This window comes from Myripristis murdjan, chromosome 7 (genome assembly GCF_902150065.1).
Source record: "Myripristis murdjan chromosome 7, fMyrMur1.1, whole genome shotgun sequence".
Taxonomy (NCBI): Eukaryota; Metazoa; Chordata; class Actinopteri; order Holocentriformes; family Holocentridae; genus Myripristis; species Myripristis murdjan.
Window position 1 is genome coordinate 18,487,180 of NC_043986.1, and position 26,248 is coordinate 18,513,427.

The 26,248-nt window shown below is 40.9% G+C and overlaps 1 protein-coding gene across 1 annotated transcript in view; it reads right to left on the minus strand.

Moving 5' to 3' along the window:
• Window positions 1–26,248, minus strand: part of LOC115362028 (solute carrier family 12 member 5-like) — a 47,355-nt gene that overhangs the window by 10,897 nt on the left and 10,210 nt on the right. Inside the window, exons 2-14 of the mRNA XM_030055792.1 lie at window positions 12,301–12,401; window positions 11,800–11,937; window positions 8,816–8,962; window positions 4,926–4,980; window positions 4,698–4,828; window positions 2,836–3,083; window positions 2,424–2,635; window positions 2,152–2,319; window positions 1,375–1,473; window positions 1,215–1,272; window positions 853–1,027; window positions 502–620; window positions 128–226 (exon numbers count right to left, since the gene is read on the minus strand). Coding sequence (XP_029911652.1) covers window positions 128–226; window positions 502–620; window positions 853–1,027; window positions 1,215–1,272; window positions 1,375–1,473; window positions 2,152–2,319; window positions 2,424–2,635; window positions 2,836–3,083; window positions 4,698–4,828; window positions 4,926–4,980; window positions 8,816–8,962; window positions 11,800–11,937; window positions 12,301–12,401 — 1,750 coding nt within the window. The remainder of the gene's footprint in view (window positions 1–127; window positions 227–501; window positions 621–852; window positions 1,028–1,214; window positions 1,273–1,374; window positions 1,474–2,151; window positions 2,320–2,423; window positions 2,636–2,835; window positions 3,084–4,697; window positions 4,829–4,925; window positions 4,981–8,815; window positions 8,963–11,799; window positions 11,938–12,300; window positions 12,402–26,248) is intronic.

Below are 26,248 nucleotides of genomic sequence, written 5' to 3' on the forward strand. Positions count from 1 at the left end.
GCTGTTGAAATCTCTGAGCCAGGCTTCCCCAGCTATTGGACCATTACAGCAGATCGAATGTATATGGTTTGTCCTGAATATGGGTTACATTATAAAGGCATTTATCATGAAAAGTTGACTCACTTACCAGTGGTAGAATTTGAAACGTGGCCTCCAGTTGGGCGTCCTCAGTAAAGTTTGCAGGGCGCAGGCAAGATTGACAAACATGTAGCACATCAAGAAGAACCTAAAGAGAGAAAGACAGTGAGAAAGAGAGAGACACAGAGAAATACAGACAGATGCACACACACAAAAAATGCACACAGACAAGTTAGATACAGAGGAAGCCCCTGCAGTCGGCCTGTACACTGTAGTAATAAACTCCTGTGTGCACTTCCCTGAATTTTATGCTTTTGTTTTAACTTGTATCTTTATGCACAGCAGTTTGAGCTGCATTCAATGTAAGAAAAGTGCTTTATAAATAAAAGGTTATTATTATTTATTATTGTGATTATTTCTTACATGGAGAGGATGGGAGCGACTGCATCCAGAGAGGCAATGATGATGCCAATTTCACAGATGCCTGCTGTGAGCAGGAGGGCCCAGGTGGGCTCTCCGTTGGCTTTACCATGTCCAAACACCTGCCGCAACACAAAAGGAGAGCCAGCATGTCAACTACGAGCACACACACACATACACACACACATACCATCATATAAAGGAAGGTGAGCAGGAGATCCTCCATCTGTCTCATTCAGGTCACATCAGTGCCCCAAGCAGGGTCATTAATCACTTTTGTCCTAAAGAGACTCCTGCTTAACCTGGGCCATCATTCCTCATTTAAACGGCTGGACCTGAGGAAAGTGCACTCACTCTAAGGAAAGGGATGATGCCATCCCGAGAGATGGCCTGCAGGAGACGTGGAGCCCCAGTTAGACTCTGAAGGCCTGCCCCACAGGTGGAGAAGAAGGAGCCAAACACAATGACCCATGGCGATGGCCATGCCAGCGTACCAATCACTAAGTTCCCACTGACTCCTTCACCAAACCTGAGGGCAAACGTAACAACAAATGACCAAAGTGGTGTTGGAAAAAGATGCAGATAGCTGTTCACCAATCAATCAATCACCAACATAATCTATTGTCTAATGTTCAGTGTTCTTTATTTGATATTATACAAGTCTTTATAAAGTGTTAGAAAATGTTGGGATTTAGGAAATAAAACGTCAGACTCACTTGTCCCTCAGGACTACTCCCTCTATACAGGCCCCAAACAGCACCACACAGGACATGTCTTGGACAATTTGTCAAGGAATGTGTTGAATATTTCTAGTCCGCACAATATCTTAAGATGCAAAAAGCTTCTTTCTATCGGCCTGGGCTCAGTGCAGGATACACACAGTAGAAGTGGTAGTGATGGCTGCAATGGTGCCAATGGGGATGGACTTCTGAGCATCACGCAGGTCTCCAGACCGGTTGGAGCCAGCCATGATACCTGCGAGGCACCAAGAAGAGGAGGGTGAAATAAACCACAAGTAATTTCTGCTTCAGACCTCCATGTGGACCACATTGGACCACTTTCTTCCTCTCAAACCTCTCTCTTTATTTTTCCTCATTGTAACAACAGCCAGGCTCTCAAGGAGGACACAACCACAATTTGGAGGAAGGTGATATGCAACAAATTTTCTTGAAAATCAATAAAATTAAACCAAGCCTTTAATCAGGCAAGTTGATGCACATTTAAACAACCCATTCTGTTTAATCGAAGCTAATCTCAGTAATGCATAAAAAAAATTGAATTTAACATTTATGTGTGTTGGATTATGAGATGTGTTCCTCATATTTCTGTAGCAATATGACTTCTTATCATTTTATCTCAGTGAATTTTACTTGTGAAAACAGTTCTTGATAATATTTATGCCTTTAAATCTTTAAAAACTTAGAATTATTGCTCTTGCATTATTTTTAAGCACAAATGAACATTTTCACCACTATAAACACTCTTATCCTAACATGCAATGATCAACCTTCCACAACAAGGAGCAAGGAGGAGGGGAAAATTCAGTAGAAATTTAGATAAGATGCACAAGAGATAATGATGCTTGTCTTGAGTTGCTTGTAACTCAGTAAAACCCTGTGTGAGGTTTAGTGCCGATGAATATCCAGTACTGACCTGTGACTGAAGGAAAGTATATTCCCACCAGCAGGGTGAAGAAGCTGGTGATGTCAGCCAGGACGTAGCGGTTGCTGCTGGTTACGGGACTGTCTGGATCCATCACTGATGCAAATCCACGCTTCTCCAAAATTGCTCCTTTGTCAAGATAGTAGCCAAACAGATTCTCTGAAAGACAGATAAACAGAGGGAGGCATTTATCTTCACACCCTGGGTTTGGCATCACACTGCCATATTGATAAGTGATACAAAGTTGATACGCCACGTCACACCTGCCAGGATGCCACTAGTGACCCCAGGGATGCCCTGTATCTCTGTGACATTGTTGTTGGTGAAGTATTCATCACAAGTGGCGTTGAGGTACTCAGAATCACAGAAGCTCCTCCAGAGCTTGGTGGTGACTGTTTCGTTGTCTCTCTCAATGACCTTTGCACACACGTCATACCCTTTAGACACAAGAGTTCGATTTCCCAGGATGCAGACCCTGTACGAGAAGTCAGTGAAAGTAATCATTGTGCCTTACCAATATGGGATATGCTCAGAAACTATGCCAGACTGTGATTCTTGTAAGAAAATGTACTTTACATGAAGGATTTTCTGAGTGAATACAATCACATTGACATCAGTGCATAATGTAGACATCAGATGAGAAACTGACCACTGAGGAGGAAGAGAGCCACTTACGGGAAGACAGGGGGTTCAATGGCGGTTTTGATGACGCCGGCGTAGACGGCCAGGATGGAGAGGATGACACAGGCCAGGAAGACCAGTGCCAACTTATTGACATACTTGACCCCCACAAACACCACCAGTGCCATGAAGCTCAGCACAATGGTGCCATACACCCGCATGTTGTTAAGGAGAGCTGCCTCTGCCTCCGGCCCCTCCAGGCCCTCCAGTTTGAAGATGGCTGCCTGAGGAACGATATAAATCTGCAGGACGGAGGGGTGGAGGGAGCAAGGTGGAGACAAACATGGTCGGGGAATTGGAAAGAGTACAGTAGTGTGGGGTGGAAAATGGTGGGGACATAGAGAGAGACATAGAGGAGAAGAAATGAGGGAAGATAAGGGTGAAAATGGAGAGCAATAACATATATATGTATAAACATTATGAGTAGTAAAAAGGTTTTATAATGCAGCCGCACACAGAATTACATCCAATTATGCCTTTTCTTGCTTACAAGAAAAAGCTCAAATTAACTGTGTTCTGTTACAGCATCTGCACATTTATTGCCCTTCATTTACATTTTACTGCATCTACATGTACATGAGTTTAATAGCTGCTGCTGAGCACTTCTGCATAAGGTTTCTGCTCCTCCAGTTCTGCAAGGAAAAACAAATGTGCCTTAAATTAATATTAGTTAGGTCATAATTTTATCTTGATAAGTTAAAATAAATATGTCCAGCACTAACCATTCATTTAATTATTATTATTTTTTTTTTTTGGCAATGTGAAATATCACTAATGGACAGAATGAAGGAACGAGAGTAAAAGGGAGTCCAGGACTGAGAGAGAGATGACTTCTATTCAGCACAAATCTGACAAAAGAGGCCATTTTCAAAAAGCTGTATTATTATGAAATCTTTGCTGTACTCCTTGTTTATGATTTAATATCTTCTATCTTTCATATTTGGGTGTCTCACAGGACCTCCGATTTATCGTACAATCCTGTTACTACAGCTGGGTTACATAGCTGTAATACTAGTTGCTTAATTTCTTTGTCAGTGTACACCTAGTGTATATCCCATAATAGAACATAAAGAAAAAGTGATTTGCATTATTTTTAATCACTGTTTAGGGATGAAACGGCCTCTCCCATTAGGTAATTCAGTGAACACGGAGCCATGACTGGTGGGACTGTTGCCTAAATGATCTCTTAAGTAAAATAAAGGTAAAATGTGATACACTTGTGATTTAGGTCAAACTATTTTGATTAGTTAGCAGTGGGGCTCTGCTTAATGGAAAAATCATGAATGCTAAATGCCTTCTGTAACTCCAACATCCAACACAGTTTAGTTTACTGCTGACTGACTGTCAGATTCACTCGGTTATGTTTGTTGCCTTTGAGAGTGAAAGACGGTCTTGCAAAAGAGGTGTTTTACTGTTTTACTGTCCAGTCAGGTGAACAGCATGAGCCTTGTGTCATCATGTGCAGTATTACTGGCACATCATGACCGTGATCCTTTGGTGATGACCATGGCATAGACAGAACGTGCTCTTTGGCAGATATTGGTCCATTTTTTGCTTGAGAAACAGATGCCCAAGTTATTGATTTTAGTTTGGACTCATCACTGTGTACTAGAACACCTCCAGGCATCACAGAGGGCATTTGCCCTGAAAGAGAATGACACTGTGTAATTTAAGTCATAATTAAATGATAATTTTAATTTATTCATTACTCAAGTTCAAGTTCCCTACAGCACTGCTCATAAGCGAAACTATTTCCTCCTCTGCATGGTGTGCTGCCAGTGATGAAACGCTGGACAGGAACCAAAGTAATACAGACCAAGGAACATGTAAAGCAATAAAGCAATAGAGCTCCTTACCAGCAGAATTTCAATACAGCCAAGAATGTACATGGCGCCCGCAAAAGTGGTGCCCAGGTAGAAGCAGATCCCAACAGCTCCACCAAACTCAGGGCCCAGGGAGCGAGAGATCATGTAGTACGATCCTCCAGCTGTGGAGCACAAACAAACAGTTAATAATGCCAGAATATTATGGCAAGTTTGCAAAGTGAAAGACGGACACACATACAGACTCAAATGCTCACTCACCTGGTACGACTCCATTAGTTGCAATGGCACTCATAGAGATGGCTGTGAGCATGGTCTGAAAGAGCAGCACACAACACAGCAATGCTTTTATTTTGCCAAAAAGTCCTGTCAATTACAGTTTCTGCTCGCAAGGATTATTTTTACCCTCTGTTTGTCGTGCTCATACTGAACTTGGGAGAGATTTTTTCAGATAGGCTTCTCCCAATACCTGGATCAAAACACAAGAGATGTTAAAGCTTGATAAATTGGTGCCCCTTCATGAGGTTCAGTTTTTGGCAGAATTATGCCGCCATGCATAACGTCTATGTCGACTGAACATGTGGCATAACATTTCTCTATGTCTGTTCAACTCTGAACTGTAATTCAGTTGTGACAAAACTGTTTTGACAATCATATTGTTTCTATCGATTGCTCGCCTTACAAAGCATTTGTCTGTGTCATTTCAACTTTAAACTGTACGTCTGTTGTCTGGGTGCACTGGGGGCTTACAAGAAAAAGACAGAGGCTTACTAGAAAAACTAAAGAAATCCAAATGTGATTTTGACAGAGGTAGCCTTTGTGGACTGATGAATATGGCCTATGAAAAAATGATTAACCTCAGTGGAATGATTGGTGTAAAATACCGGTTAAATAAAAACAAAGCAGATAACCCGGTGATCCTGTTGGTGGAGCGAGAGTGGAGGTCACCCAAGTCACCAGGTTACATCACCTAACCAACACCAATGCTGTAACCAAATTTCACCAATGGCAATGCTAAAATAGTTTTTGAGACACGAATGTGCAAAATTTGATATTTTGCATGCTGATGGAGCTCCAGAGAAGGTCATGGGGTCACCAAAGTTGCCAGGTTTCCCCCTCTAGGGAACATGAATGAATGAATGTCACCAAAATTCATGGCAACCCACCAGACTGATTTGGAGATAAGCCCCTCTGGACCTCACTGCTGAATGACTGACAAGATGACATACAGGCCCCAGCTGCTTCCCAGTGGAGCAAAACAAAAACAAGGTTGTAGGTGGACGCATTTAGTAATTGTCTCAAGTCTAACTAAACATGGCTGACTGTTTCAACCTGGAGAACCTGATGAATGGAGGGACTGAGTGGAGAAAAAGAGAAGCAGAAGAGTCTGACTCAGTGAATGGGATAACAACCTACATGGCTAGTTAAGCATGCTCATTCACCTCATTTAGGGCTCTCCTCATCAGTGGAAGACACGGCCATTGATCAAATAGATAATCAATTGTGGATGCGTACGTTAGCTACTGAGGCGGGGAATCACAGACCTTATGTAAGTGACAGAATGATGGAGAATTAAAGACACAGAGTGTGACAGAGAGCAAAACGAAAGAGACAAAAATGTTTAGAGCATAAATATGGAGCTAGAGTGCAGATGTGGGTTAGAAACAAAAGAGAATGAGAAGAGGCAGAGCACAGGAACAGCTGAAACAAATGAAAGAGAAAGAAACAAAAAAGCATGGGAGCAGAGGAATCAGGCGTGCCATGACCAAAAGTTTATTACACTGTGCGAGTGAGTGTGTGTTTGTGTGTGTGTGTGTGTGTAAGAGTGTGTTTGTCTTTGGTGAGAGGATAAATACAATAATAGTCATCATAAGCAAACATAGGACTTGCATCCATGTAAAGCCTGTATACATATACTGTATATGCGCATGTGTATGTGTGTATAATGATATGTAAATACATCCTCATGGCAGGTGTGTGTGTGTGTGTGTATGTGTGTGTGTGTGTGTGTGTGTGTGTGTCGGTACAGTATAATGTAATCCTGTTAGCATCACAGGTCGGCCCGGCCACCTCGGGCCCGCAGGCTTAGAGACAATGTTAAGTGACTCTTTAATCAGGTCTTAATGAAGTGACCTTGCTCTCACTGGATCATAGATAATAACCTAATGGTTTTACTGCTGTCAGATGCTGCCAGGATGAGAGGATGGATGTGCACTCTCAGCATTCCCAAGTACACAAGAGACGCAACAAATATCCCTCTATTATGACCGCACTGGGTCTGCACCTCAGTGTGTACATGCTGGTGTAGGTGCTGTAGTGTGATTCCTGGTGCTATGCAATCCCATAGTAATGGAGATGATAACATTACACTCAATTGTAAAGGTGCATAGGTAAAGAAATTGTGTCTAAATATAAATAACATGGACACTGGGTGATACTTGACACCAAAATGCTCTGTCAGGTGCAATTTCAGGAAATTCTCATACCTGCAGCCCCTCTGTGTAAAGTAATAGGCTAGTTCTGTAAGTATAAGAGGATGGGTTGTAAATGTATTTCAAAGCTTTTAGCCTACCTCCGGTCAAAACAGGATTTAAGAGGGATTTACTCGAAATGGAGAGCTTTCCACATCACGCAGAATTAAAATGAAAGCAGCATGCAGAATATCCTTATTGACCCGGCGAGCAGCCCCGTTGCCCGTGCTCCGGCTGGCACATCGCCCATTCTAACAGTGACTGTGTTTGCCTGCTGCCTGCAGCTGGATTACCACTGTGGACTGAAATGAATCGTTACATTTTGTCATCACATTCATACTTCTATAATAAGCATGTAGCTCATCTGTGTTTGCCCAGGTGCCCTATCTTGCCAACTCTGGTAACATAGGGCACCTGTGCTGGCTGCTACCCATCTTGTCATCCATCCATCTGTTTTGTCCATCAACAATGCATATCACTGCTCCCTTTCAATGTAGGAGGTGCAAAGATGTCTGCACATCACGCGCAATATTTTTGATTGATTGATTGGATTTTCACTAAACATCGAGGAACAAAGTGTCTCATTGTATCTCTGAATCTCTGCGGCATGTTTCTGTCATAATGTATGTAAACTGATCTTGAGAAGTCACAAGACCAGAATCTAGGCAGTAAATTGAACAATCAGGCACAAAAACATGCGTAAAAGGTGCACTGTGCACTTTTCACCCCCCAGATGACACAATGAAATTTAACTCAATTTAACTCAGTTTTGAGCGCTTCAGTACACAGACATCATATAACGTGATGTGAATAAACACGGTCACTGGTGCCACTTATAGGAAGGGATGAGAGAGAGGAAAAAGCCAAAATGTTTTTTCCTACAAAGAGTGTAAACCTCTTTCTTTAAGCTGACTTGATTTCACCTTTTCTTTTCTTTTTCTTGTCTTTCACATAGGTTACACTTTGACTCATCTGGTCTCTTCCTGTATGCCACAAGATTTCAACACCAGTAGTTGTTTCCCCACTGCATGGGGATGTGCAGTCAAGCCAGAAAGTCAGTGCATCACAAACGGGTATCTATTATTTAGACCAGTAACTCTATCATAAAAATGTTACCCACTGGATTTGTAACTCCCCTTTTAGTCAGCATTAGATGTTGAGCCACCCACATGTAGCTTTCTTTCCTTCTTAGTCTTTTTCATCCTGACTTTGGGCTTTAACCATCCTTTAATACTCTTTTTTGTGTGTCCTAGTCTTAGTGCTGTTTTGTATTCGTTTTTTGAAACAACGCTTGGGACAGAGCGAGATAATGAGGTGCGCCACTTGGGGGTAGGGGGATTTATTAGCAGAATGCTTTATACCAGGATTTAGTCGGTGTCACCTTCAGCATCTGTATAATGCAAATTATACTCTAACAGGCTCTTGCTTAATCACATGCTCCCTTATGTGGTTGTGTGGTTGCTGTGCGACCATTTTTGGTTGATATAATCTTTTTAATGCTCACAGCTCTGTTGTAGTGGAGTAATGTTAACAGAAATATTTTCACTTAACATCAGATCCGCAACAGCAGTGACAGACTATACACTATTGTGAACAAGTTCCTTTTAAAGCAGTTACTTGACAGCAGGGGCAGTGGAACCACAAAGAGATCAGACTGAAGCAGAGGGCTGTTTCACTCACCGTGGAGCAACACATAAAGACGATGATGAAGGAGCCAAAGACCCCTCCGATGCCGACCATCCAAGTCATGCGCAGGAAGAGGATCACGCCAAAAATATTCTGGATGCAGGGAAGGTACACACCCATCAGAGTGCCAAGCTGTGGTGCCTGGGAAACACAAAATAATACCAAGTGTGAAGTTTTGAATCAAACTTGAAATGTGCCATAAATTAAAGGTGCCCTATGGTTCCCTATTCCATTTGTGTCAGTTCAATCTAAAAACTGAAAGTGACCTTCAGCAGTTTTGCATTGTGCACCTTTACGTATAACAACACACTAATACAATATAAAAATTAACTATCAAGATTATATCCTAAAGAAATGCTGCATTTTAGCTGTTTAATCACAGTTTTAAGTGTAAAATAATGATTTTAAGTTGGTATGAGTGTATGGCTGCACTGATATCTTTTGCAGTTGGGAAGTTTTAAGCACAATTAACCCTGAAAACTCCATGATATCAGTGATTAATTATGGTTTTCTCTCTGATATGATGGAGTGAAATTGTATCTCAAATTTTTGTGTCATCTTAGCTGTCAGTCTAGCACATCATAATTCTCACATATATGTCTTGAATTGAAGCGCAAGGCCTGTGTCTCTAAGTGTTGAGTTGCTCAGTCTTACTCTCCTCAATTAAATTTTGCATTTGAAATCCTGATGGCTTATGAAATTGGTTCTGGCTCTTTCATTAGAAAGCAAGGGTTTATTCTTTTCAAGCGCAAAGAGATGGCAATCTGCCGAGAAGAGGATGACAAGTTCTTTGTTCATTAAAAATGAAGATATTTCCCCTCATTAACCTATTTAAATGGGAATGGGAAGATAAGGTTTTTGTCTTCCTTTTCTTCTATTTTTTTTTCATCAGGCAATACATCTGTGGCCCTCACAAGATTGAACGGTATTTGCTTTTGAGGTTGTTAAGCAGAAAATCAGAAAGTATGTCTCACTGAGAGCAATAAATCCCAAAGTTTTTATCGTCTGCATTGTAAATTTGTACACACACATTTATCCACAAATGCGGTGCTCATAAAATGGAGCCTGTAAGCATCATATGAGTCTATTTCCTAATAACTGGCTTACACATTTTTGTTGCCAAGAAGAAAGGTTCGCTAATCAAATTCTGTATGGGCTTCTGCCAGCATGTAATGTTGTTATGTAATTACCGCCACAATGTCAACTCATGGTACACTTCCCAAAGTTTACACTTGATTAAAGATGTCTGCCTCCTTTGACTTTAGAATTCTTGTACAACTTTAATGTTATTAGCAACATAAACCTCCTTGTTCTCCATCAGCGAGTCTTGTATCATGTGTCATATGGTGCACAGTCCTCCTCAGGGAGCACACTTATTCCATTATACCAATAAAACATTTTTATATCAAAAAGTAAAAGTGTTGAAAGTATGCCGGGATACGAATAAATATGTTGAACAAAGTCCTTCTCTGTCCCTCTGACCCCCTGTTTGTGTCGGGGAGCCCTCATTTAAATTCTGGGGAGCACGGGGAGGAGTGTGCAATGAAGAGGAACTGAAATATGTATGGACGCAGGAAAGTCTTTGTCCTTAAGTCTTGCCTTGTCCGCTGGGAGAGGGAGCCCAGGGACTCTCTGACAGGAAGTCAGGCTCATGCTCCTGGACCGCAGGAGGCTTCAGGTGACTCCAAGACTGAACAGAGCCTTCATTCTGGACTGACCCTTACTCAGCATTTAGTGACAAGCTCCGCTGTGTTTGTCTCTTTTGCTGCAGATTACATTATTGTAGCCTGTGGTGATGGCTGCCACTAATATGAAACAAAAAAGGCTGAGCTTCATGCAACCTGGTAAAGGTGCAGGGGCTAATAAAGTCCTCTCTCTGTGCGTAAATATCTGTGTGATGTCCTTGTTTTGCCGTTTTGCATCATTCTAATTGAAAATGAATGATGTGACGTTCTGGGCTACTTTCATGAACTTCTGTAAAGTCATTCAAATTTGATCTTTTCTCTCTTCTCCTTTTGATTTTAAAATTGCCCCATAAATCAAGCTGAAATGATCTGTTACTCGTAGTGTGGTGCGCCCTTTGTTAGTAAAAGTTTTGACTTTGGGTGAATTAATAGGTCACAGTAGTTGCTCCCTAATTAAGCCCAGTCACAAAAGGTAATAGAGAATGGCAGGTATGGTTTTTAATGGGAAACGCCCAGAGGTTTTTCCATATTTTCTGTCTCCTTAAAACTGCCAAAATGTAAAATAATTCCAATATCTGGTATCCATAAGGTATTTTTTCCTGTTACAGCCAATTACGCAGTGAGGGCGGCAGCCTTTTCTCTGCAGGCCTCAGCTAACAAGCTCAGCTGCAGGTGTGTGACCTGCTCTGCTCCCAGGCCCTGCATGACACTGACTGGTAGGAGCAGAGAAACTCACACCAGTCCTGCAGTAGCTCACCCCAATATGAAACTTTTGCCATTATTTTTCCACCTTCATGTCAGCTGAACCGCCAATAACATCTGTATGTCTTTTTCTTTTTATACTATTTATGTTTTATTATATTTTCTATGGACCCTTTTGTGAGTCTGAAATAAAGTTTGAATTGAAGTGAACAACATACAATGGACTAGCAATAGCACAGCTTCATTTTCTGGGCCAAGTTATTTCTTTAAAAGGGTTAATTCCAACAACAAAAACAAGCCCCAAGATGCATTAAGGAAAAGACAACATAGGTAAAACATGGATAATGCAGGTACTGTATGACAGATCAATTTTTTTCATTCAAACATTCCCTGAGGCTCAAGTTGCCCAATTTACATCATTTTTATATCTGTTAGATTTGACCTTTTGGCTACTAAGAGCTGTGGCACTGAGACAAGATAACAGAAGTGTTCAGAAACTAGAGGAGAACCTGGTAACCTGGCAGACAGAGCTCACTATGCCCGTGTGAAAAAGACGCTGTTCCTCTTCAAAATGCTGTAACGATGCTCTACCTTGATGGGTTTTTTGGACGGGCGCGCTCCCTCCTCATTCTCAGCCTCTTCGTGCTCTTTGCTGCCGGTGGGCAGGTTGGAGTAGTTGGCCAGAGTGCTGAGCAGAGAGGACACCATTGGACTGGTATCCATCTCCTCCTGCAGCACACACACACACACACACACACAGAGAAAGAAAGAGAGAGAGAGAGAGGGTTATATTAGCGCTGGAATGCGATACCCATCTAGTCCCAGTCAGTGGCAAAAACATTTAACATCTGCTGTTAAATGTGCTTTTTTCCTCTTTTTTCTGACTCGCATACAAGTATTGTGATAAAGACAGAATTCTTAACATGCATACAAATAAACCTAAAATTGATAGGCTCACTTTATTTTAATCAATAAAATTACTTTACCAGGTAAAGGTAATCTATAATAGAGCAATAACGACCAGTGTTACTCCATGATCCCGACATGTTTGTTACCAGTTCCTCGGTGACACTGAGGAGGAAACGGACGCACCTCAAACAGAGCCATGTTCTTGCCGTCGTACTGCTGGCTCTTCTCGGCATCACTGGTGCTGCTGTTGATGAAAGGACTGCTCTCCTTGGGGTTTCCATCGCCTGGAAAACACACACATCAACCATCAGACTTAGCTTAGACACACACTTGCACAAAGACACTGATTATTTGTGGTTTCAAAGTAGAAAAATGAACAACTGAATCAAGTTGCTGGCTGAAATTATTAAGGGCTTTATGTGTAGATCATGAAATGGAGCTGCTGCAAGAGCAAAGAAAGGTCAGAGTAGATGGATCTATGCAGGCCTTGCTGTGGATGCGAAAGGAAAGAGAAGACTCCAAATGAACTAGATTCATCATTTTGGTAAGTAGTTACCGTATTGCAAAGGATATCTGATCAGTAAAAAGAATATTATTTTTGGTAATATTAAAATTAATGGTTGGCTTTTTTTTTTAACTTAAAAGGAGAAAAGGAGTAAAAACTGTTTTTGTCATTTTATCAAATACATGGCACACACACAGACACACAATCTGTTATCCAGATTCAAAAATCCCTGACCTGACAAACATCTACCAAGCTGAAGTGCCCATGAGCATGTCACTGCTGTGGACATGGGCACATGAGAAGAGCATTTTCCCACAGGGATCAATAAAGTATACTGCACACTATCTCCAGTCAGCCCAGCACAGTGTCTCTAAGTCACCAACTCAAGCCAGCACTGCATATATCTAAGGAATACAGTGTTGAAATAAAAGTATGACCTTTAAGGTATGATAATTATTAATTGCCAGCAGCAAATGAGCAAAAATAAACAACCAACTGCAGTTTTCCCCAAGCATTAAAATAATACTGGCAGTCCAATAAAAAAAATGCCCTGTGGTTCATTAATATAACATCCTCCTGACCGTGTATCATCAGGTAAACCTTGTTTTCAGATTTGCCAGATGCCTACAGTCACAGTTTGTGCAGCCTGGTTGTAAAGCAGGCTATCTGCCGGCAAAACATCAGCCCACATCATGCCGATTGTTTAATCTGTGTAATGCCTCCGCTGTGGATAATCAGATCAGTAAATACCAGCAGACCACACATTAGATACATATATACTGTACATACTGTATATACAGGGGTTTAATTCCTGCAGTGTTTTAAAACATGGCTAAATTACAGCGCATGAGCAGACGTTTCCCATCCAGCCCGGTAATACAACATCATGTGTCCTTAAACTCTCAGATCAGATACAACATTGAAAGAGGTTGACACAATTTTAATGGATTTATAAGCTATATAAAGAATTAAGGAGTTTAAAGAAAAAACATTCCTTCTTTGGTTACATTCTGCATCGTTAACAGGGGAAACAAGTTTATTCTGGTGGCGTCACAATTTTAAAATGATTTCGAAAACTTTGATCAACTTTCCCTTGGACAGCGCATCAATCTCAGTGAGGACAAGACTCACTAATCTGACCACAGGAGTTGTGTTATGCATCAGTGACAGCCAAGAAAAGCAGGTGCATCCCAGTCAACTTTGATTTCGTCCAGATGCAACATGTTGTGTCCTCCTTCTGTCTGGCTTGTATGATTTATATATGATTATCTACATTCATACACAATGACTATATATAAGTGTCCTTGAGGTGAAGTCTACATACTAAGTGGGAACAGGGAGACGATATGTGCACTTTCTCTTTGATGTAAGTAGGATATCCTTTTACTTCCACTGACATTTTCGGCATGTATCTGCACCTCTGTAACAGCAACGAGCGCCCACAGGAAGAAACATCCTGCTGCGCATCCTGTTGCTCCTGCTCAGTCAAACTAACAATCAACTTTCTTCTCCCTGCTCTCTAAGCTCCAGTCGTATTATCTTTGAAGTATAGAGGGAAGCCAAATGGCAGCCAAATTGTTGTCCCACAGCACATAATCCTTTGAAAGTTGGACTGTTTTCATTAAGACGCATTACCTGTCAAATTGGATTAGCAAACATTTCAATTTTATATATGTCATGAGTTTGCATGGAGGATTACGGTAATAATCGAGTATTTAGCTGCACTGAACCTGAACACCTAAAAGCATCACCTTTAAAATACAGTACACACTGCACATTAGCAATTCCGCAGACATTTTACTTGGTGAGGTGAAAAAATCCTCTGAAACAACATTTACATAAACGTTGGCATTATACCTCTTAAATGAAACAAAATGGAAAACCTTGGGTAGGTTAGCAGTTTCTTTGCAGGATAAGAAACAGCCTGGTAGCCATTGTGGGAGGGCTCTTCTTCATATTTAATTGTAGACACAGCTAATATCATCTCAGATGTCAGACAACACTGATGAGCCATTTGTTACCTATTGTGATGAAAATATAAACAGTCAAACAGTTGTTCTTTAGCTTATGGTAAAGCCAGTCACCTGAGTATTCTGTAATCCACATTTTTTAAATCTGCACTTAAAGCTCATTTCAGCTCTTGGCTTAGAGTGAAATCAGCTTTTAAAAAATTGCGATTTAACCAAAATGCTTGTGTGTGTGTGTGTGTGTGTGTGTGTGCATGGACTGGTATGTGTGCATGTAGGTATGTGATTGCATGTGTGAGATACTTTGGATGAGAAGGTTGTAGTCCTCCATGTGCCGTTTTACATAATATATTACCGGCTTTTGTCAGTGTACTTTGAGCCATAGTCTCCAGACGTCATACAGCTGAAAATGTCTCATCTTTGATCGGGTGGCAGAGGGAGAGGATTAGCTGAACTGTGGGTCAAGCTAAACACTGCACTGGTTGGCCACTGATCCTGCCTGCAGTGTCTCTGGAGCTGTTTTGGGCATCGGAAAAACTAAGCTCTCTTTTTTTTTCTCTCACAATGAAGCAGCCTGTCAAAGTCAATGAATTAGCAGTGATGGATCTTTGCTGCTGGTCCTGAGAGATTACCCATGGGAATGGGAATATCATCCATTACACTGCAGGCAGATCCATACCTTATTAAAAGCTGTTTTTTCTGAGCAATAAAAACTGTTTGTGCAAGATGCTATTGCAATCAAAATATAACCTAGTCTCATGTTCAGATAGTTTCTGCAGTTTAATACTACACCACATCCTATTTTGATCAGTTTTTGTGAATGCACTGCACACTCTCCAGCTTGTTAAGCCCTCTGATGTACATCTCATAGCCCTTATACCCGAAGCACAAGAGCCACAGCTGCTTTGATGACAGAACAATAAGAAAAAAGAGATAAATGGCTATAGTTGTCTTTCCTTGTGCTAGCCAGTGGTATGGCTGCACAGGAAGGTACTGCCTAGAGTCACTACTGTCCAATTAAACGTCCTCCTACCTCCTCACGCCACTCTGGGTAATGTCTGGCCTCAGGTGTGTGAAGCCTCACAGATGAACCTGCCTGTGCCTTCCCACTAACTACTAACTTAGCTTGGCCTCATGCTTCACCTCTGTCTCTGATGTGTCTGACTCCTCTCCTCCCTCAGGCCTCCTTCTGCTTTGTTCCAGTGGAGAACAGAGGCACCAATTCAGTGTTAATTGGACTACTGCTACGACATGCAACAAAAACCAGAGGCTTCAGATATTCTTAAGAAAACCATGCAACATTAAGTGACAACAGTGCCAGTGCACATGGTGACTAATTTTTTGACTCATCTGCCTCCAGTGTGGACTTCAATTACAGATGAACTCTGGCAGTGGATGCTCAACACTGAGGCTGTACCGGCAAAATGAGACAGAATTGGCAAAAGGAGTGATGATTACTCTCATATGGGGTGGAACAACATTTCAGTATTATTCATGTTATTACAAGAGGCCTCACTGATAGTAACATTACTGAATAAATAAGCCTATTCAAAGAAATCAGGAACCTTTGTTATGCTGCCATTCCCACCACTACTGCTGCCACTACTACTGCTGCTACTATTATGTATTTATCAGATTAATACAGCATGAAAAATCGCTTTTATGCTCTAGGCTCATCTGACAAAAAAAGAAAAAAAAAAAAAAAAAAAAAAAACCCCATCAAATTACGTGTCTATTTCATGTTGTCGGTGGAGTCTAAAGGATCTTCATTGCAGTCTACCCTTGCCAATTTTGCATAGTGCACCTTTAAAAGATAAAAATGTAAATATGTGTGATGTTCTATTGTAGAATATACCAGAACATGCAAAAACACAGAGAGGTAAAGTAAGTAAAGCAACTTCTTCCACTGCAATTGTATCCATTCAATTATTTTTAAAGTTCATGGAAATCCACTGTTTTTTTTTTTTTTTTTACCAAAATAATCATGATAATGACTTCTGCCACAATCGAGCAGCCCTGACTAGTAGCTGCTCAAGACTGTTTAAAGGAAGCTTGTGGGAATCCAGGCAGCAGGTGAATGATTTGAGTTTACTCGAGAGTTTTATAATCAATGGGGTTACACTGTGTCATATGCCAAGGTACTGCTGGAGGACTGCATTGCTGTTTCTTTTTTGTTAGGCATTGAGGAGTTAATATCATGTCTGATGGCTTGAATTTTGAAAACCCTTTGCATTTGCTAGTAGAAACTAGTTCCATGAGCAGAATTTTAAAATGGGGCACTTTTCAACAGTCTGATCCATGATGCTGACGTTGGGCATAACAGACAGATTAGAGGATAGACAGAAATGATCAGATGGAGCAATAGCATAGTGACGTTTGAGATGTTAGCACCCTGAGTAATAATAAGGCAACACACTGTGTCCTCTTGGTGTACATCATTGGTATTGAGTCAAAACTGATTAAGACACAGTACCATTGCATATCTATATAACAGTCACATAAAGTCTCCTTCTAAATTATAGCCCAAGGGGAACATATGGAGAAAAGGACTAGACCAAGATTTGACCCCTGGGGGACACCACAGGTAACTGTTGCCAATGACCTGGACATCAAAGTATATCCTGCATATAATCTGAGGCAAACTAATCTAGAGGATTACAGATGTTTGAGTGTTTGAAATGATCGAGTAGGAGAGAAGGATCAATCATGTTAAAAGCTGGGGTAAGCTCTAGGAAAACCAAAATAGAGGACTATCCCACATAAAGCAAATCATTCATCACATGATAATACAGCCATCTCACTGCTATGGTTTTTCTAGAGATCATTACTGCTCATAAATTGACAAATTGGTCAGTCATTTTTCATCAAGTACACAGTTTGTGCTCATAAAACTAGTAAATGGTCCCCTAACTGCTAATTATTTGTCATTCATAGTTTCACATTAAAGGTGATGACAGGTGACAATAGTTTGAGTATGTGCTGTGGACCTAGGTTGACTTGTGACTATACAATATGATGCCTTATGAACTTTTTTCTTTAGCTCCCCACTCAAAAGAAATGGAAATCTGGTGTTTCAAACTTGGCTTGATGAACACCAACAGCCATTTAGAAACATATGCAAAGATGAAAAACATTCATTTTTAGCAGATATAAACAAATTTGAGAGGCCAGTTGTAAAACTGTGAAAAATATCATGTGGAAAAAAGACAGAACTCCGTGAAGGTGATCTTTAAACAGCCATGACACGGGAACAGTCCCAGCGGCTGAGAGTTTGAAGTCCCCATGAAACGAACATCCATTAGTGAGCTTCAGTGGAAGAGTGCGTCTGGTCTGGTACTTTAACATGGACATGTGTAAGAATACACAGCATTGTGTGGACCTTCGCATTTATGTGTGGGTCAGATAAGGATGACTTGGAGCCTCATCTGACCCATATTCAGCACGTCTATGGCAAATTACTGCTCCAGGATTGGTGTGTGTGTGTGTGTGTGTGTGTGTGTGTGTGTGTGTGTGTGTGTGTGTGTGTGTGTGTGTGTGTATTTTAGTATTTTTGTGCACATGCGTACAGTCTTAAACTTACTTTATCTCTTATTCATGCATGCCTGTGCATGTACACACACACACACACACACACACACACACACACACACACAAACACTGAGATGACTGTGAAACTCAATGATTGCTATACAAACCTACAGGATATAGAATATGTCATTTTGGGATGAAAAAGCCATTTTGACTTATATGACTTATATGAAACGAAAACTCTGTTGTATGAAATACCTGCCACAATGAAATCATAGCATATACTATTGCATAAATACTGTATATAAGGTTGTACTTCAAATTGTTCCACTGATGCGGTTAAAAATATGTCTGAAAGCCTGAGTCACATGTGTGTGTCTGAGTTTGTCTTGGTTTTAGCTTTGGTTGGAAAAAGGTGGTGTAGCAGAGAGCTACAGTTTAATATGTGAACTCGACAGGGCAGGATGAAGTGAGGCACAAGAGGCTTTCATGGACACTATACAGCTCTGCAGAACAAGAGTCAACCAAGCACACATTGCTCAGAAAGCGTTTGAGAAAAGGAACAAGCCACCTCCTATGTGTGTTGGTGGTTGTGCTGCTTATAGTGCTCCTGAGTTACCTGTGGGTGTGGTTATCAGCATAAAGTACAGTTATTGAACCAATGAGTTTAAATCCAAATTGAACTGTCCTCAAAATGTGAATGAGGCATGTAGAGTTCATTAGCTTGAGCTGGACTCTTGACTGCTTTTGTGTCAAACTATGACATTTAGGGAGTACGATGGTACACGAGAGATAGGCTGTCATTCATTCTGATGCCTAATTACTGCACAAGCCTCATTTGACTTTTTTGGGGAAAATTATTCCAAGTGGTTCATTATCATGTCTGGGTGACATCTCTGTGTCAAGATAATTGTACGTCTGAAAAAGCACAAGCCAAATGAAAACAAAACACACATACACAATGGGAATAAATTAATCCCTGGTCGAAAGCAAAAAACTAAATGACAAATGAATGCTCCTACGTTTCAACAATATACTTGTGCAAAAAACAAAACAAACAAACAAACAAACAAACAAACAAAAAAAAAACAGTCCACATCTGAGTTGTAGACTCAGGATGAAGAGGAGCAACTTGAAGATAACATTTCTGTACAATTACAAGATTTGACGATTACAATTACACCATTACAAGTTTATTAAAGTCACAGGATATAAACAAGAAAGATAAGCACTGGGAGCAAAGTAAGGTGAATCGATGAAGCTGCCCTGCTGCGGAAGCTGAGCTCTGGCTGTGACTTGACCAAGGCACGCAGATGAAAGGCAATGGGAGGTGCAGATTGTACCCTTGATGTGACATAGCTATTACAAAATGGACAGTTTATACCGGCTTTTAAAAGCTTAATAGAACGCAGGCTCAAGGGGATTATGTAGCAGCTGCTGGAGGCCACAAAGAGAGGCAGAAATTAACCTCTGCATGTGAGGGACCTCTCAGCACTCAGCTGCACGACAGCGTCACAATTACCTCAGCACATGGGCAACACGTTCTTCATTCATTCTCACTTCACCTTGACTGCTGTAACTGAGAGGCAAAAGATAATCCCACGGAGGCTTTTTTTTAACCTGAAGCTGTCTCTCATGTGTTCACTGATGATGAAACACATGCATGGCTGTGTCCTCAATTCATTGCCTAATTTGTCTTTTTCTGTGTCTCTGGGCTGTTGCAATGCTGCTTAATGATTCATGATTCTAAACTGATACTGGTCAACATTTGGAGATGTTACTGCATGCATTACACAGAAAAAAAAATGCAGTGTGGGCTGAAAGCACTGATTTTCAACAGATAGTAGTAGAGAGTAGTTTTTATTGTCTGTTTTTTTTGCTATCACAGTATGACATATTTTCAAAAAGCAGGTCATAGTGGATATTACAAAGTCTAACAAAGTCTAAATGCAATGCCACACACTGTTAGTCTGATAAAATCACTGCCTTTTATATTCTTGGGAGAGATATAACTGCATTACAAAAGTCAGGTAAAACGAAAAACTATAGAGCGAGAAAGATGAACCATGGCCAACCATTGCTTTGAGACAGAAAAAAAAAAAATGCAGAACAGTTTTTGGACATTGGGGGCAGTGCTGTACATAGAATATATGGTGGTCACATATTTCTAGCAACTGGCTTATTATCGTCATTGTTACACAGCCCAATATTCTTTATGAAAACATCATTATAAGCTGAGGTTAAAGTTATGGTTGTAAAATTGGGGCAAGATTTCATTCATCTAAGAACATAAAAGTGTATGTTGTCAAACATCTTTTTAACCAAGCACACTACAAAGGAGAGCTGATTGTCTCGAAAAGTCCCATTGACAGCGGTTCATTTTAACCTGTTTGGCCTAGTTTCACACATTCGTATAGATGGAATATCTTTCTGTATGGACTATCTCTGGTTAAACGTTCACTGAAGGCATTCTGCTTCGTGGGATGATAGCACCAGACCGACTCCCATTTCACATGAACATAGTCCAAAAAGGCTGTTAAGGTGTGAATGATAAGATAAGGAGGTGGATGGGGCAGTAGGACAACCATATCTGTCCTAGATGATATAACTTGCTCTTGCCGTCTGAGTTACAGCTACTGACAGACTTGCTGGGATTAGAGGGATCAGTCGGTGCTTGACATGCTGGCTGTTAGAGTCTAAGATGTGTGGGGTCATTCACACTCAAGGCCCTGCTTTTAATTTGCAGTAATGCTCTGCTTGGCACACACACATGCTCCTTTGCCCTTTACTCCTCTCTCTCACTCTCTCTCTAAACGTACTTTTACAACATTAAAAAAAATATTGTTCTCTTGTTACTCCAAAGTCCTCTAAGCTAGTTTGTATGTGTGTGTGCATTTCCGTGAGCTACTACAGGCCATTCTCCGGTGTATTCTTTTAAAACTTTCTCAGTGTGACAGGTAGTGTTTTGACATTGGATAAGTCAAAAATAAAGCCCCACTGTGTGCCTTGAAGATGAAGATGAAACGTAGACAAGGTGCGGAGCTGGCCTCTTGAAAGCTGTTGGATACCACCTAACACACGCCTTTCTTCAGGGAGAATAGCTTGCCTACTCTCCTATATTGAGAAATTAGTCGCTGTGACCTACAACAATGTAGAGAAACACAAAATAAGGAGAGAAATTTGTGAGCCAGAATGTGGTTGCATGCAGCAGTCACATAAAGTTCATGCCTCTGAAATTAATTTGCACTTGTGTAACTGCAACAAATATGGACATATTTTCCCAAGAGAGCAGCACTGAGGTATTGGTGAAAATTGGCAGGAGACTTGCATTCTCGGTATAACTCAGCTGATAATTAGACCATTCTGTTCCCGTGCTTGTTTGCATGTTAGCAAGTCGAGGGAAGCTGAGATGGAGTGAGAGGCTGCAATGAGATAAGGAATGGAAGTCACGGTCCTGTTGAGGCAGCCTGACACCCAGGGTACCATACATATCTATATATATACATGCTATATAAATATATCTTTGGTTCTGTATGTGCATGTGCATGAATACAGTTTACCCATGTATATCCTGCATATACATGACCTCATCTTTGCAACCGGCCTAGCTACACAAAAGCAACATTATGTATTCATTATAAAATCACTGGCTGAGTTAAGCAGCAGCATACACCCTTTTTCACTGCCATTGTTGCATGCACAATCAATAAATAGGAAAGCAGCCCAATGCACCACCCCCCGCAAATATCATCATAACCTTGAGTGCCCCATCCACTCTGTGCTTTGTGCTCACATGTTCTCTCCCTGCTGCTTGACCCATATAGAGCAGAAGATAAAGAACGGCCGATGGTACAGACAGCTGCACAGCTCACCCTGCAATAATGAGCTCGGACTGTAGAGTGGAAAAGCTGCTGGAGTTTTCATATGCTTTGACGGTTTCTACTTCTATGCAAAGAGTCACTGGTTTTGGCTCTGCGTGGCCTGTGGCAACATCAACGTTGCAAATAATATAATCATAAATGACAGTAAACACTGTCTGTGAAATGCAGCACTGCAACATGCTTCTCTGTGAGTTGAGAAAATTCAGCAACCTGTGGGTAAAAAAAGGAATTGAAAAGAGCAATCAAAACTGATTGGATAAACACAGAAGGCACAACAACTGTGTTTCTATGGTTCTAAAAAAAAAAAAAAAAATCCTTTTGGGGTCATTTTAGCATTTAGGAAGTTCACTAAGCAACAGCAAATGATATTGCATACACCTGGCCAGTAAATACTAGATGTGTAATCTGTACCTATTCTGTAATAGTCATAGTTGAGGGGAGAAAGATGATGGAGACACGCATATGCACAACCCATCAATTAGCCCTCACAAACCTAAACACACACTCGCACATACAATCACAGTTACAGTGGCAGCTACAGAGGCCCCTAGGGTCGAAGGTGAGAGGGAGCTGATAGGCAGGCAGCTCACTGTGTGCTTCACATGATAACACACACCATTTGTGGCTGAGGCGAGCGCTGCTGATCTGTGCCTGCCACGTATCTCTGGTCTGAGGTTCAGTTCATCTCTGAAGGTTTCCCATTATTCAGTCGAGCAGAGCACAGCCACACATGCACAGTTTTAACAGCGCTACACAAACACAAAAAGGATACACATGCAGTGAGAGAGTTGCTTGTGAATTATTCTGTGAGATTCATGAGTTTCACTGAAACTATACAGATTGCTTCCTTTCTCTAAATGCAGTATATTTGAAGGACAGGGGAACATTTTGTTCTATAGGGAACATATAAATGACTCATGTTTTTCAAGGTTCTCTCTAAAAAATCTTAAAATATGATTCCTGATAAGTCAGACTCAAGCCAGAGAACGTAAATTCTAAGGAAAACAGAGGATGGCTTTGCTGATTTGCTGATAATCCTATGTTTGTTAGTCCTAATCCAAGCCCTCCAGTCACTAAAGTCCTATGTTAAAAAGATTAGTGTTCTTCCCTTTGGGCTTACACGGTGCTCAAGTGCAGTGGGACAGTAGAGGACAGGGATTCAGGGCAGAAACCAGGTAGCAGGAATTATTGCAGATTTTGGACTGGATGTACATACCAATTAGGGGCAAAACAAAAAAAGAGAGATTGTTATAAACAAAGCTGCAAGGTCTTCTGTGACATCAGTTTTAGGGATTTTCAGCATTATGGTCAAACTGCAAGACACTCATAAGCATAATTAAGAATGCAAATATCTATAGAAAGAATTACAACATGCCAGTTATTTAATATACATCATTAGATCCAAAATGTCCTTGATCTGACTGTCATCTTTGAATATTGCTAATTGTCTGTGTTTGTTTAGCTAGTATCACACTGCAAATATGACCTGCTTTGCATTTTACCATAACAGGCCTTCAAAATTATGCTTCTCTTCAGAACTGTTTACTGGCCACCATAAACACAATCTCCTGGCTTTAAAGTGACTAGTCAGAAACCAGTGGGTGACGTCATGGCCACTTCATCCACCATTATTTATAGTTTATTGTATGTTTTGATGTCGCTGCACTGACAGCTGCTCCCTCACCCCAAAGTCTGGTATACAGTTAACATAAATCATCCTCGCGTCGTCCACCACGGATGATGTATAGTTGTAAGTTGAAGTAAGGGCAAGTAGACAACATATTACACAACGTATAGTAAATATGGCTGATCATGTTTCTTGACTGTACGCAGTGGGAAATGAAGAGGAAGAGCTGCCACTGGTTGGTGTCCAAAACATTATGCACCAGAAGAGCTGAGACATGAAGAACTGACAAATGGAGACATATTGTTGTTAGACAAAACTAATGGACAGACAAGCATGAGCTGTTCACTACAAATAACCAAACTACTGCATTTAAGGAACCCTATCGCCTGTGTCCAGAGAAAACCTGGTGTCTCCAATTTTGGTGATTTTCATGTTTTGGCATAATTTGAGTATTTACATGCTTCTCTGTGGGTTCAGTATATTCTACAGCCCTTGGGGTTATGAAACCTTTACAACATGAATTATATAAACTGAAAATTTTACAGTCGGTTTTGGTTGGAAAGCAGTGAGACAAGTAAGTAAGCAGTAAGACTATATAATAACAATTATTGTTCATCTTTCAGAAATATTAGCTGAAAGCACCAATAATCAAAGACAGCAACTGCCTGTTAGCATTAGAACTGCTTAGTACAAACACGCTGCAAATCATTTGGCATTTCACCATGAGTTTGGTCATTTTGTCACTTTTACCTTGAAATTTGGTCCTTGTGTGCCAGGGACATGGACAAGTCATGGGCAACAGTCCTCAACTATGCAAACAGCATTTCTGAGGAACAAGAGTGTTGCACACACTTGTAAATACCTGTCTGGCATATGGTTTCCAAATCACTGGTTAATTAAATTGAGCAGATGTCTGTGTCTATTTGCTGTGATTTTTTTTTTTTTTTTTTTTTTTTTTTTTTATAAATAGTGATGTGACAATTGCACTATCAAAGCACTGAAGCCATGAAGCTGTCCACCTTTACCCCCCTTGTCAAAATGCCAATGTTAGGTACTTTGTTGAACTAACCTTGTATAGTGGCCAAGAATCATTCAGATAAAAATCTGGCAAGCCTGGGCTTTCTTTTGCTACCTGTGGGTTAGGTTGAACATTCATACAGTTTCATTATAAGATCTGTGCAGCTGTTACTACCATCTGATCAGCTGCTAAAAGCATTTGGGCAACTTCTGTTCAGCATTTGCGCATGCTATTCAATGTTAATATGTATTCAAGATGTGACTAGCTTTTATTTTAGGAGAAAATATCCAACCAAATGCTCTTTGAGCCCCTGCAGAATATATTATGACAGTCATGTTGTAATGACGAAAGCCGAGTGAAAAAATAGAAGCAGCTCATCGTGGAGGCATTGTAATTTTTTTCAGATCACATAGAAGACACGGTTATAATGTGGCAGTAGGTAAGGGCGCTGATAACAGCATCCCTGGAAAGCAAAGGGGCGAGGAACCTGGTAGGCAGAAAACCACGTCACCACATTAGACCTTCAAACCAAAATCAATCGTGCATGCTCTAAATCTATTTGCCAATAATAAACATGCCCACAGCTTATTTGTTAAAGCAAAAACATAGAAAAGCAAGAGAGCACCAGCATAATCTTTGTGATGACTCATATGTACCTTTTGGTTGAAAACAAATCCCACCCCAAGGCCAGACAGCCAGCACGCATTATGCAAGTTTTCCCTAACCCTGAACATCAGACCACCCACAACTCACAGCACTCGGAGGTGCGTCATATACCCTTTAAGGTCGATAGGGTAATTTACCATATGAGGTAAAGCGAAGAGATTCTCTACCTCAGATAACTCACTTTCTCTCACTCTTTCTCTATTTCAGAGATGCAGTTTGTTGCTGTGGTGTGGATAGAGAACCATATAATGATCAGCTGTGGGTGTTATTCAAAGGTGAGATCTGGTATCTTTAAATGTGTGTAAAGGATGTGACAGAACTGAGAAACAGAGGAAGAAACAAAGTGGTAAAAGAGATAGGTAAACAGAGGGAGAGGAAGTGAAAGGACTGGTTGGCTCCTGAAATCGTGCAGTGATATAACAAGAACAAAACCAGACATGTTCATTTCTGAAAACATGTAATCTTAGTTAAGCTGTTTATAGATGGATTGGATTTCTAAAAACTGTCCATCAACAACCACAGGATCTCAGCCGACTCTGTGGGTCACTGTACTTGCTTTGCATATTTGCGTGAGGTGAGAGAACAAGGGATGATGTGGGGGCGAGCGACAAGTCAGTGTATCTGTGTTTTATAACAGCTCAATGTGGCTCTCACTCAAAGTTGGTCTCAAGGGCGTGGCTGCCTGATATCACCAGCTCTCAGAACATCACACAGCTTCTCAGCCAGTGAGCTGATCCAGATTTGATCAGGCCATGCCAACGGATCATCTCATATCTGTGGATGGTGCAGCCACACAGCCAGTCAGAGAGGAATTCCCAGCTGATGGAGACTGTGCCACCGTGCAGCTGGACATGAACTTTGTGACACTACTTTGATGTTCCCTCTTCTTTGGATACGCTGGAGGAAAAATATCAAGTTTGCACTGATGCCAAATGTAAC